At 44.1% G+C, this 12615-nt stretch overlaps 1 protein-coding gene across 17 annotated transcripts in view; it reads right to left on the bottom strand.

Annotated features, from left to right (window-relative positions):
* The window catches only part of LOC112218283 (inositol hexakisphosphate and diphosphoinositol-pentakisphosphate kinase 1-like), a 67945-nt gene that overhangs the window by 36871 nt on the left and 18459 nt on the right, over window positions 1–12615 (bottom strand). For all 17 annotated transcript variants that reach the window (XM_042301289.1, XM_042301288.1, XM_042301284.1 and 14 more), the window contains 5 exons: window positions 12490–12576; window positions 11002–11077; window positions 10575–10684; window positions 3311–3396; window positions 253–378 (listed from right to left, as the gene is read on the bottom strand). In XM_042301289.1, the coding sequence (XP_042157223.1) occupies window positions 253–378; window positions 3311–3396; window positions 10575–10684; window positions 11002–11077; window positions 12490–12576 (485 nt within the window). The remainder of the gene's footprint in view (window positions 1–252; window positions 379–3310; window positions 3397–10574; window positions 10685–11001; window positions 11078–12489; window positions 12577–12615) is intronic.

The following is a 12615-nucleotide window of genomic DNA, read 5'->3' as shown; positions in this document are numbered from 1 at the left end:
TTGTGACAGACAGAATATGCAGAGACATTTTCTTATCAATCACTTTACAGCTTTATCTACATGTAATTCAACGGCTGTTTATAGCAGTAGTTGAATTGATTTACATTGAAACCAGAGGTGCTTTAAAATTATTTGGGTTTGACTAAATTGTGCCCATACAAACTCCCATCTAGCCCTAGGTCCGTATATAGAAATAGTATACAGTCCAGTGTAGTGGTGAGGTGTGGCGTGTCCAGTAGTACAGTACTGCACCTTGTCCTCCAGGGTACATGCAGCGGAAGGCCCTCCCCAGCTCCTCAGCCTGTACTCTGCCTGCCGGGGTCAGCTCCCCTCCCCACTTCAACACCAGCAGTAGAGACGGACCCTCCTTCGGACCTTCTGTACAACAATAATACACATGCACGCACACACACCTGCATTAGGTCCTGCAGTTAAATCACAAAAAAAAGCAGAAAGGGTCAAAAGTACACTACATGACCAAAAGTATGTGAACACCTGTCGAACATCTCATTCCAAAATCATAGGCATTAATATGGAGTTGGGTCACCCTTTGCTGCTATAACAGCCTCCACTCTTCTGGGAAGGCTTTCCACTAGATGTTGGAACATTGCTGCGGGGACTTGCTTCCATTCAGCCACAAGAGCATTAGTGAGGTCGGGCAATGATGTTGGGCGATTAGGCCTGGCTCACAGTCAGCGATCCAATTCACCCCAAAGGTGTTCGATGGGGTTGAGGTCAGGGCCCAGTGCAGGCCAGTCAAGTTCTTCCCCACCAATCTTGACAAACCAGGATCTCACTTTGTGCACGGGGGCATTGTCATGCTAAAACAGGAAAGGGTCTTCCCTAAACTGTTGCCACAAAGTTGGAAGCACATCTAGAATGTCATTGTATGCTGTAGGGTTAATATTTCCCTTCACTGGAACTAAAGGGCCTAGCCCAAACCATGAAAAACAGACCCAGACCATTATTCCCCCTCCAAACTTTACAGTTGGCGCTATGCATTAGGGCAGGTACTGTTCTCCTGGCATCTGCCAAACCCAGATGAATCCGTTGGACTGCCAGATGGTGAAGCGTTATTCATCAGAGAAAGCGTTTCCACTGCTCCAGAGTCCAATGGCGGCTAGCTTTACATCACTCCAGCCGACGCTTGGCATTGCACATCTTAGGCTTGTGTGCGGCAGATCGGCCATGGAAACCCATTTCACGAAGCTCCAGGTGAACAGTTATTGTGCTGACGTTGCTTCCAGAGGCAGTTTGTGAAGACAAACTATTTTTACGAGCCTCAGCAGTCCTGTTCTGTGAGCTTGTGTGGCTTACCACTTCACGATTGAGCCATTGTTGCTCCTAGACATTTCCACTTCACAATAACAGCACTTAGTTGACCAGGGCAGATCTAGCTGGGGAGAAATTTGACGAACTGTCTTGCTGGAAAGATGGCATCCTACTGGAACAAGGTGCAATGTTGAAATTCACTGAACTCTTCAATAAGGCCATTCTACTGCCAATGTTTGTCTATGGAAATTGCATGGGTGTGTGCTCGATTTTATACTCCTGTTAGCAACGGTTGTGGCTAAATTGCCATATCCACATACTTTTGTATATACAGTTGAAGTCGGAAGTTTACATACAAGTTTTAATGACTCCAACCTAAGTGTTTTTCAACCACTCCAAACATTTCTGGTTAACAAACTACAGTTTGGCAAGTTGGTTAAGACATCTACTTTGTGCATGACACAAGTAATTTTGCACCAAAAAATGTACAGACTATTTTACTTCATTGTATCACAATTCCAGTGGGTCAGAAGTTTACATACACTACGTTGACTGTGCCTTTAAACAGCTTGGAAAATTCCAGAAAATTATGTCATGGCTTTAGAAGCTTCTGATAGGCTAATTGACAACATTTCTGTAATTTGAAGGTGTACCTGTGGATGTATTTCAAGACCTACTTTCAAACTCAGTGCCTCTTTGCTTGACATCATGGGAAAATCAAAAGAAAATCAGCCAAGACCTCAGAAAACAAATTGGAGACTTCCACAAGTCTGGTTCATCCTTTGGAGCAATTTCCAAACGCCTGAAGGTACCACGTTCATCTGTACAAACAATAGTACGCAAGTATAAACACCATGGGACCACACAGCCGTCATACCGCCCAGGAAGGAGACGCATTCTGTCTCCTGGAGATGAATGCAATTTGGTGCATAAAGTGCAAACCAATACCAGAACAGCAGCAAAGGACCTTGTGAAGATGCTGGAGGAGACAGGTACAAAAGTATCTATATCCACAGTAAAATGAGTCCTATATCGACATAACCTGAAAGGCCGCTCAGCAAGGAAGAAGCCACTGCTCCAAAACCGCCATAAAAAAGCGTTTTTGTTTTGCAATTGCAATTTTGCAATTTTACGTTTTGCAATTGCACATAGGGCCAAATATCGTACTTTTTGGAGAAATGTCCTCTGGTCTGATGAAACAAAAATAGAACTGTTTGCTATAACGACCATCGTTATGTTTGGAGGATAAAGCGGGGCTTGCAAGCCAAAGAACACCATCCCAACGTGAAGCAAGGTGGTGGCAGCATCATGTTGTGGGGGTGCTTTGCTGCAGGAGAGACTGGTGCACTTCACAAAATAGATGGCATCATGAGGATGGAAAATTATGTGCGTATATTGAAGCAACATCTCAAGACATCAGTCAGGAAGTTAAAGCTTGGTCGCAAATGGGTCTTCCAAATGGACAATGACCCCAAGCATACTTCCAAAGTTGTGGCAAAATGGCTTAAGGACAACAAAGTCAAGGTATTAGAGTGGCCATCACAAAGCCCTGACCTCAATTCTATAGAAAATTTGTGGACAGAACTGAATAAGCGTGTGCGAGCAAGGAGGCCTATAGACCTGACTCAGTTACACCAGCTCTGTCAGGAGGAATGGGCCAAAATTCACCCAACTTATTGTGGGAAGCTTGTGGAAGGCTACCCAAAACATTTGACCCAAGTTAAACAATTTAAAAGCAATGCTACCAAATACTAATTAAATTGTATGTAAACTTCTGACCCACTGGGAATGTGAGAAAGACATAAAAGCTGAAATAAATCACTCTACTATTATGCTGACATTTCACATTTTTAAATAAAGTGGTGATCCTAACGGACCGGATACAGGGAATTTTTACTAGGATTTAAATGTCAGGAATTGTGAAAAACTGAATTTAAATGTATTTGTCTAAGATGTACGTAAACTTCCGACTTCAACTGTATAGTGCATGTGTAATCATGAACATGACCAGATAGAGTGTACGGTTGTGACTCCCTACCTTCTTCCTCACTGGAGGCTTTGGGCTGTCCGTTGGGCAGGTAGGTGAGTTGCACTTTCCTGTTGATGCCTGAGAAATGCCCATACCTGGAAGACACACGGGGTATCTTCACTTAATGAAGCTTCAGTCATCATTATACATGTACAGCACACACACAAACCCAGACATGTGACATTGAACTCTACTCCAATCTAAATCTGTCAAGTCAAGGAAGTACATTTAAAAAAAGACCCACATTTTAAAAATATAAATATTTTCTTGGATTGAATTCAATTATTTATTGGACTGAATTTCAATGAATCACCTGAATGTATTTTTTTTTCTCCCTCCCATGGAATTGACTCCAACCTTGCTGGACACGTTTAATTTCAGAACCATGGTTGAGAACAGTCTCCCACTAGCTTCAAATGCTAGCTAGCAGGTGCTCAGTCTGTCTGTCAGTCAGTCAGTGGCTAGTTAGGCTAGGCTAAACTAGCTGCCTACCATGTTTCTGGAAACTAGCTTCAAATGCTAGCTAGCAGGTGCTCAGTCTGTCTGTCAGTCAGTCAGTGGCTAGTTAGGCTAGGCTAAACTAGCTGCCTACCATGTTTCTGGAAACATGTTTTGGGTTGTTTTTGTGTGTGAACTTTGGACCCCCGCTGTCACTGTGTGTCACTATTAATCCCTCATGTGCCATACCAGCGCTGTCCTTTGGGATGTGACAGGCGTTTGGTTAAAGTGCATAGCACTCAGGGGTGAAAGACGACACCATTGGGATTCCACCCACCCGGTTGTGTAAAATTGTCTCTCGGCCTCCCCTGTGGATACAGTGCTGTGGCAATAGTGAGGGCTGCGCTATGTAACAGCAGCTGTTCAATGCACCGGCTATGATAATAATTTAGCATATCCGACACTAATAGAAACATACTGTCCTCTAATTGGAAAACGTTTAGGAGTCCTTGGGACAAACATGTAGTATGACAAGATTTACAGACCAAGTACATGATGGCCCCGTGATGGAAAATGGTTTTGATAGGCGATACGATCAGTGTTAACGACTGATCCTGGATTCCCCATAGCTTTAGCCCAACGCACACAGATCAAATGAGTAGGAGGACCTGCTCCAACAGATAGAGTATGTTTACATGCGCAGGAATAATTCCATATTAAAAAGGATTACGGCAGTAGGCAGATTATGTAAAAGTCATGTAAAACGCCTTAAATTTGGTTATCATAATCGGCGTAAGGTCAATTTCTAAATAAGCATACGCCAATTGAAACCAGTTTTTCCCGCGCAATCTTTCAAAATTACTAAACAGTTAAAAAATAATAATAAAAATTGGCATTCCAGCGGTGTTTCTCATCAAATCTAACAGAGCCAGCACAGGTAGCGCAAGCCTCCCTCTTTAGTGCGAGTGAAGTGAGTTTGAAACAACTGAAATGTATCTTAGAAGTAGTTGTCACATGCAAACTTTGTTTCGACTCAAATATGTTTAGCAAAAATAACATGGTGACTGTGGTAGAAAGTTTATTTTAAATGGTTGATTTTCGGGAATTTATCAGAGTGCCATCAGGTAGCCTTATTTCAGATGTGTCCATGTAAACAGGATTATTATGGAAATCGTTCTTGCAAAGAACGTAAACGTTTTAATCAAACCATTATATTAATCTGACTATCCACAATAATCACGTTGTGTGCATGTAACCGTACTCAACTACATTGTGTCTGTTAAAGTCCTGTCTCTGGTGGGACACTTCGAGACTTGTCCCGAAGCCACTCCAGCATCGTATTGGCTGACGCTTAGGTTCTTGGTCCTGTTGGAAGGTGAACCTTCACCCCAGTCTAAGGTCTTCAGCGCTCTGGAGCAGGTTTTCATAAAGGATCTCTCTGTACTTCGCACTGTTCATCTTTTCCTCGATCTTGACTAGTTTCCCAGTCCCTGCCATTGAAAAGAAATCCCCCACAGCAAGATGCCGCCACCACCACGCTTCACCGTAGGGATAAGTGCTAGGTTTCAGGCGAAAGAGTTCAACTAGGTTTTAGCAGACCAGAGAATCTTGTTTCTCATGGTCTGAGTCTCTGCAGAGACCTGAAAATAGCTGTTCAGCAACGCTCCCCATCCAACCTGACAAAACTTGAGAGGATCTGCAGAGAAGAACGGGAGAAACTCCCCAAATACAGGTGTGCCAAGCTTGTAGCGTCATACCCAAGATGACTGGAGGCTGTAATCGCTAGCAAAGGTGCTTCAAAAGTACTGAGTAAACGGTCTGGATACTTATGTGAATGTGATATTTCAGTTTTTAAATTTGCAAACATTTCTAAAAACCTTAGTGATCGATCATGAGGTATTGCGTGTAGATTGATGAGAATTTAAAAAAAATCTATTTTAGAGTAAAGCTGTAACGTAACAAAATGTGGGGAGAAAAAAATCAAGGGTATGTATAAAAAAACAACGAAATAAATTAAAATATACAGTACCAGTCAAAAGTTTGGACATACCTACTCATTCAAGGGTTTTGCTTTATCTTTACTATTTTCTACATTGTAGAATAATAGTGAAGACATCAAAACTATGAAATAACACAAATGTAGTAACAAAAAAAGAAACAAAAAAAGAGTTAAACAAATCAAAATATATTTTATAGTCTAAGTAGCCACCCTTTGCCTTGATGACAGCTTTGCACACTCTTGGCATTCTCTCAACCAGCTTCATGAGGTAGTCACCTGGAATGCATTTCAATTAACAGGTGTGCCTTGTTAAAAGTTAATTTCTTAATCCGTTTGAGCCAATCAGTTGTGTTGTGACAAGGTAGGGGTGGTTTACAGAAGATATTTTAATTAACCTTTTTACTAGGAAAGTCAGTTAAGAACAAATTCTTATTTACAATGACAGATAGCCCTATTTGGTAAAAGATCAAGTCCATATTATGGAAAGAACAAAATAAGCAAATAAATTACAGTCCATCATTACTTTAAAAGACATGAAGGTCAGTCAATACAGAAAATGTCAAGAACTTAACTTTTCTTCAACTTCAAAGGATAAATTGATTAGAGTTAACTGCACCTCAGATTGCAGCCCAAATAAAAGTAACAGACTCAACAACATCAACTGATCATAGGAGAATCAGGCCTTCATGGTCGAATTGCTGCAAAGAAACCACTACCATCTCTGTACTTTGCTCTGTTAATCTTTCCCTTGATCCAGACTAGTCTCCCTGTCACTAAAAAATATCCCCACAGCATGATGCTGCCACCACCATGCTTCACCATAGGGATGGTGCCAGGTTCCCTCCAGGTGTGACGCTTGGCATTCAGTCCAAAGAGTTCAATCTTGGTTTCATCAGACCAGAGAATCCTGTTTCTCATGTTCTGAGAGTCCTTTAGGCAAACTCCAAGTGGGCTGTTATGTGGCTTTTACTGAGGAGACGCTTCCATCTGTCATCTCCCTGACCAAGGCCTTTCTCCCCCGATTGCTCAGTTTGGTTGAGCGGCCAGCTCTAGGAAGAGCCTTGGTAGTTCCAAACTTCTTCCACTGTGTTCTTGGGGACATTCAATGCTGCAGCAATTTTGGGTACCCTTCCCCAGTTCTGTGCATGAACACAATCCTATCTCGGAGCTCTACAGACAATTCCTTCAACCGCATGGCTTGGTTTTTGTTCTGACATGCAGTGTCAACTATGGGACCTTTAATATAGACAGGTGTGTGTGCCTTTCCAAATCATGTCCAATCAATTGAATTTACCACAGGTGGACTCCAATCAAGTTGTAGAAACATCAAGGATGATCAATGAAAACAGGATGCAACTGAGCTAAATTTCAAGTCTCATAGCAAAGAGTCTGAATACTTATGTAAATAAGGTATCTTTTTTTCTTCACTTCGTCATTATGGAGTATTGTGTGTATACATTTTTTTTTTATTAAAAAAAAATCAATTTCAAAATAAGGCTGTAACAAAATGTGGAAAAAAGTTGAGGAGTCTGAATAATTTCCAAATGCACTTGTATATACACAGTACCAGTCAAAAGTTGACACTTACTCGTTCAAGGGTTCTTCTTTATTTGTACTATTATCTACATTGTAGAATAATAGTGAAGACATCAAAACTATGAAATAACACATATGGAATCACATAGTAACCAAAAAAAAGTGTTAAATAAAAACATATTTGATGACAGCCTTGATGACAGCTCTGTAGACTCTTGACATTCTCTCAACCAGCTTCACCTGGAATGCTGTTCCAACATTCTTGAAGGAGTTCCCACATATGCTGAGCACTTGTTGGCTGCTTTTCCTTCACTCTGCAGTCCAACTCATCCCAAACCATCTCAATTGGGTTGAGGTCGGGGGATTGTGGAGGCCAGGTCATCTGATACAGCACTCCATCACTCTCCTTCTTGGTCAACTAGCCCTTACACAGCCTGGAGGTGTGTTGGGTCATTGTCCTGTTGAAAAACAAATTATAGTCCCACTAAGCGCAAACCAGATGGTATGGCATATCGCTGCAGAATGCTGTGGTAGCCATGCTGGTTAAGTGTGCCTTGAATTCTAAATAAATAAATCAGACAGCATCACCAGCAAAGCACCCCCACACCTCCTCCATGCTTCACGGTGGGAAGCGCACATGCGGAGATCATCCGTTCAACTACTAGGCCTCTCACAAAGACACGGCGGTTGGAATCAAAAATCGCAAATTTGGACTCAGACCAAAAGGCCAGATTTCCACCGGTGTAATGTCCATTGCTCGTGTTTCTTGGCCCAAGCAAGTCTCTTCTTATTATTGGTGTCCTTCAGTAGTGGTTTCTTTGCAGAAATTCAATCAATAAATCCCACAAATGTACTTTTAACAAGGCACACCTGTTAATTGAAATGCATTCCAAGTGACTACCTCATTTAGCTGGTTGAGAAAATGCCAAGAGTGTGCAAAACTTTTGACTAGTACACTTTCTGTGTGTGTGTGTGTGTGTATGTATATATACAGTTGAAGTCGGAAGTTTACATACACTTAGGGTGGAGTCATTAAAACTTATTTTTCAACCACTCCACAAATTTTGTTAACAAATTATTGTTTTGGCAAGTCAGTGAGGACATTTACTTCGTGCATGACACAAGTAATTTTTCCAACAATTGTTTACAGACAGATTATTTCACTTATAATTCACTGTATCACAATTCCACTGGGTCAGATGTTTACATACACTACGTTGACTGTGCCTTTAAACAGCTTGGAAAATTCCAGAAAATGATGTCATGGCTTTAGAAGCTTCTGATAGGCTAATTGACAACATTGGAGTCAATTGGAGGTGCACATGTGGATGTATTTCAATGCCTACCTTCAAACTCAGTGCCTCTTTTGCTTGAAATAATGGGAAAATCAAAAGAAATCAGCCAAGACCTCAGAAAAAAAATTGTAGACCTCCACAAGTCTGGTTCATCTTTGGGAGCAGTTTCCAAACGCCTGAAGGTACCACGTTCATCTGTACAAACAATAGTATGCAAGTATAAACTCCATGGGACCACGCAGCCGCCATACCGCTCAGGAAGGAGACGTGTTCTGTCTCCTAGAGATGAACGTACATTGGTGCGAAAAGTACAAATCAATCCCAGAATAACAGCAAAGGACTTTGTAAAGTTGCTGGAGGAAACAGGTACTAAAGTATCTATATCCACGGTAAAACGAGTCCTATATTGACAACCTGAAAGGCCGCTCAGCAAGGAAGAAGCCACTGCTCCAAAACCGCCATAAAAAAAGCCAGACTACGGTTTGCAACTGCACGTAGTGACAAAGATCGTACATTTTGGAGAAATGTCCTCTGGTCTGATGAAACAAAAATAGAACTGTTTGGCCATAATGACCACCATTATGTTTGGAGGATAAAGTGGGAGGCTTGCAAGCCGAAGAACACCATCCCAACCGTGAAGCACGGGGGTGGCAGCATCATGTTGTGGGGATGCTTTGCTGCAGAAGGGACTGGTGCACTTCACAAAATAGATGGCATCATGAGGATGGAAAATTATGAGGATATATTGAAGCAACATCTCAAGACATCAGTTAGGAAGTTAAGGCTTGGTCGCAAATGGGTCTTCCGAAATGGACAATGACGCCAAACATACTTCCAAAGTTGTGGCAAAATGGCTTAAGGACAATAAAGTCAAGGTATTGGAGTGGCCATCACAAAGCCCTGACCTCAATCCTATAGAGAATTTGTGGGCACAACTAAATAGTGTGTGCGAGCAAGGAGGGCTACAAACCTGACTCAGTTACACCAGCTCTGCAATGCTATCAAATACTAATTGAGTGTATGTAAACTTCTGACCCACTGGGAATGTGATGAAAGAAATAAAAGCTGAAATAAATCACTCTCTCTACTATTATTCTATTATTATTATTACTATTATTCTGACATTTCACATTCTTAAAATAAAGTGGTGATCCTAACTGACCTAAGACAGGGAATCTTTACTAGGATTAAATGTCAGGAATTGTGAAGAACTGAGTTTAATGTACTTTGGCTAAGGTGTATGTAGACTTCCGACTTTAACTGTATATTTTTTTAACATACTGAAATGACTCTGGGCCTTTGTATTTGATCCAACCAAGAATGTTGTCCTTGGTTATTGTCAATGAGGTGCTAATGGTAACTGGTTAATATGCAATCCCATACCATTATCAACGGGCTCAAGCAGTAAGCCTACGTATAGTACACAGAGGATGAGAAGAGGATGAGAAGAGTGAGGAGGGATAGTGAGAGGAATTACAGGGCAACTTTCAGAACGACATGCATTACAGACAACAAAGCACTCTCCCAAACGCACGCGGACACACTGTTGTGGCTAGTGTTCCCTGATTCTAAGTGCAGTATAACATCCCTCATCATTCTGAATAGGGGTTCATGGTAGCAGTGGTTACAGTGAGTGCGGAGAACAAGGAGGAGTGAACCTCTTCCTTTATAAGGGACGGGGGGGTGGTGCGTACTGAGTGTCATTCAAGCTGGATTCCCTTTGGAGAGATAGAAAGGAGGGAGGAAAAGAGTTAGACGCATGGAGGAGGGGGGTGTTCACAAAGTAAATGTGAAATCTACTAGGCTGGAGTGGGCTTAGTGAATAAGGCTAATTCAATCTGTGTATTGGGCTACAGACACACACAGCAATGACACAGGAGGTTTCGCCACCAACGCGTCACAGACACAGCAGAGCAGACCTTATGCATGGTCGATAAAATGGACAGATCAGGGCATGATGTCTGTGTGTGTGTGCCTATAACCCAGCCATAAGCGTCTCACTCACATCTCCAGGACAGTCTTGAGCTGCTCCAGTTTACCCTTCTTCTCCTCGATCTCACAGTCCGTGTGCTGCCCCAACTCAGCCAGTAGGAGCCGGGCAATGTCCAGCACCTCCTATACACACACACACACACACACACACACACACACACACACACACACACACACACACACACACACACACACACTGACATCAGTCAAACTAATTTGTCAAAGTGTTTAACAGCAACCAAAGCCTTTACCCCTACAAAGAGCAAGCGAAGGCAACAGTGGCCAGGAAACACTTCCAGATGGAAGAAACATTGACAAACTGGATTAGAAGTAGAGGCCATACACAGCACTACCATATTGTCGTAAATAGAGTTCCCCTCAACAGAGGAACACACTGCAGGTTCCTGGGTTACAGGCAAAGAAGAGATACTTGGACTGACCTGTAGCTGTTTGGGCTTCTTCAACTTCAGTTTCCCTGACTTGTACCCTCCGTACTTCTCAAACAGCTCAAAGAACCTGAAAAAAAACGCAACGGAAACAACATTGAGACACAACGGGACTCGGGAAGGTGATTTACAAGTTGTATTTGTTATATGACGTTGATCAGAAAGTCATTAAATGTTGTGTGTCAAATTCTGTCCACTGGGAATGGGGAGAGGGGGTATTTGAGGAGCAGGCGTGGTGTCCACTGGGAATGGGGAGAGGGGGTATTTGAGGAGCAGGCGTGGTGTCCACTGGGAATGGGGAGAGGGGGTATTTGAGGAGCAGGCGTGGTGTCCACTGGGAATGGGGAGAGGGGAGGAGCAGGCGTATTTGAGGAGCAGGCGTGGTGTCCACTGGGAATGGGGAGAGGGGGGGAGAGGGGGTATTTGAGGAGCAGGCGTGGTGTCCACTGGGAATGGGGTGAGGGGGCGTATTTGAGGAGCAGGTGTGGTGTCCTCTGGGAATGGGGAGAGGGGGGCGTATTTGAGGAGCAGGCGATGTGTCCACTGGGAATGGGGAGAGGGGGTATTTGAGGAGCAGGCGTGTCCACTGGGAATGGGGAGAGGGGGTATTTGAGGAGCAGGCGTGGTGTCCACTGGGAATGGGGAGAGGGGGTATTTGAGGAGCAGGCGTGGTGTCCACTGGGAATGGGGAGAGGGGGTATTTGAGGAGCAGGCGTGGTGTCCACTGGGAATGGGAGAGGGGGTGTCCATTTGAGGAGCAGGCGTGGTGTCCACTGGGAATGGGGTGAGGGGGTATTTGAGGAGCAGGTGTGGTGTCCTCCGGGAATGGGGAGAGGGGGTATTTGAGGAGCAGGCGATGTGTCCACTGGGAATGGGGAGAGGGGGCATTTGAGGAGCAGGCGATGTGTCCACTGGGAATGGGGAGAGGGGGCATTTGAGGAGCAGGCGATGTGTCCACTGGGAATGGGGAGAGGGGGCATTTGAGGAGCAGGCGATGTATCCACTGGGAATGGGGAGAGGGGGCATTTGAGGAGCAGGCGATGTATCCACTGGGAATGGGGAGAGGGGGCATTTGAGGAGCAAGCGTGGTGGTGTCCACTGGGAATGGGGAGAGGGGGCATTTGAGGAGCAGGCGTGGTGGTGTCCACTGGGAATGGGGAGAGGGGGCATTTGAGGAGCAGGCATGGTGTCCACTGGGAATGGGGAGAGGGGGCATTTGAGGAGCAGGCGTGGTGTCCACTGGGAATGGGGAGAGGGGGCATTTGAGGAGCAGGCGATGTATCCACTGGGAATGGGGAGAGGGGGCATTTGAGGAGCAGGTGATGTGTCCACTCGGAATGGGGAGAGGGGGCATTTGAGGAGCAGGTGATGTGTCCACTGGGAATGGGGAGAGGGGGCATTTCAGGAGCAGGTGATGTATCCACTGGGAATGGGGAGAGGGGGTATTTGAGAAGCAGGAAACAGGAAGATGTACAGACTCACAGAGGGTGTCTGACTTCCATCTTCATTTTCTGTTTGGGGGTGCGGTCTCCGTGGCGGATGATGGCGATGACACAGCGCAGCTCCATCCTGCGGGACAGGTGACATTAAGGTTGCAAAGCTTTGGAT

Source organism: Oncorhynchus tshawytscha, linkage group LG19, assembly GCF_018296145.1.
Source record: "Oncorhynchus tshawytscha isolate Ot180627B linkage group LG19, Otsh_v2.0, whole genome shotgun sequence".
NCBI lineage: Eukaryota > Metazoa > Chordata > Actinopteri > Salmoniformes > Salmonidae > Oncorhynchus > Oncorhynchus tshawytscha.
The sequence above is the reverse complement of the archived record's forward strand: the minus strand, read 5'-3'. Positions and strand labels throughout refer to the sequence as shown.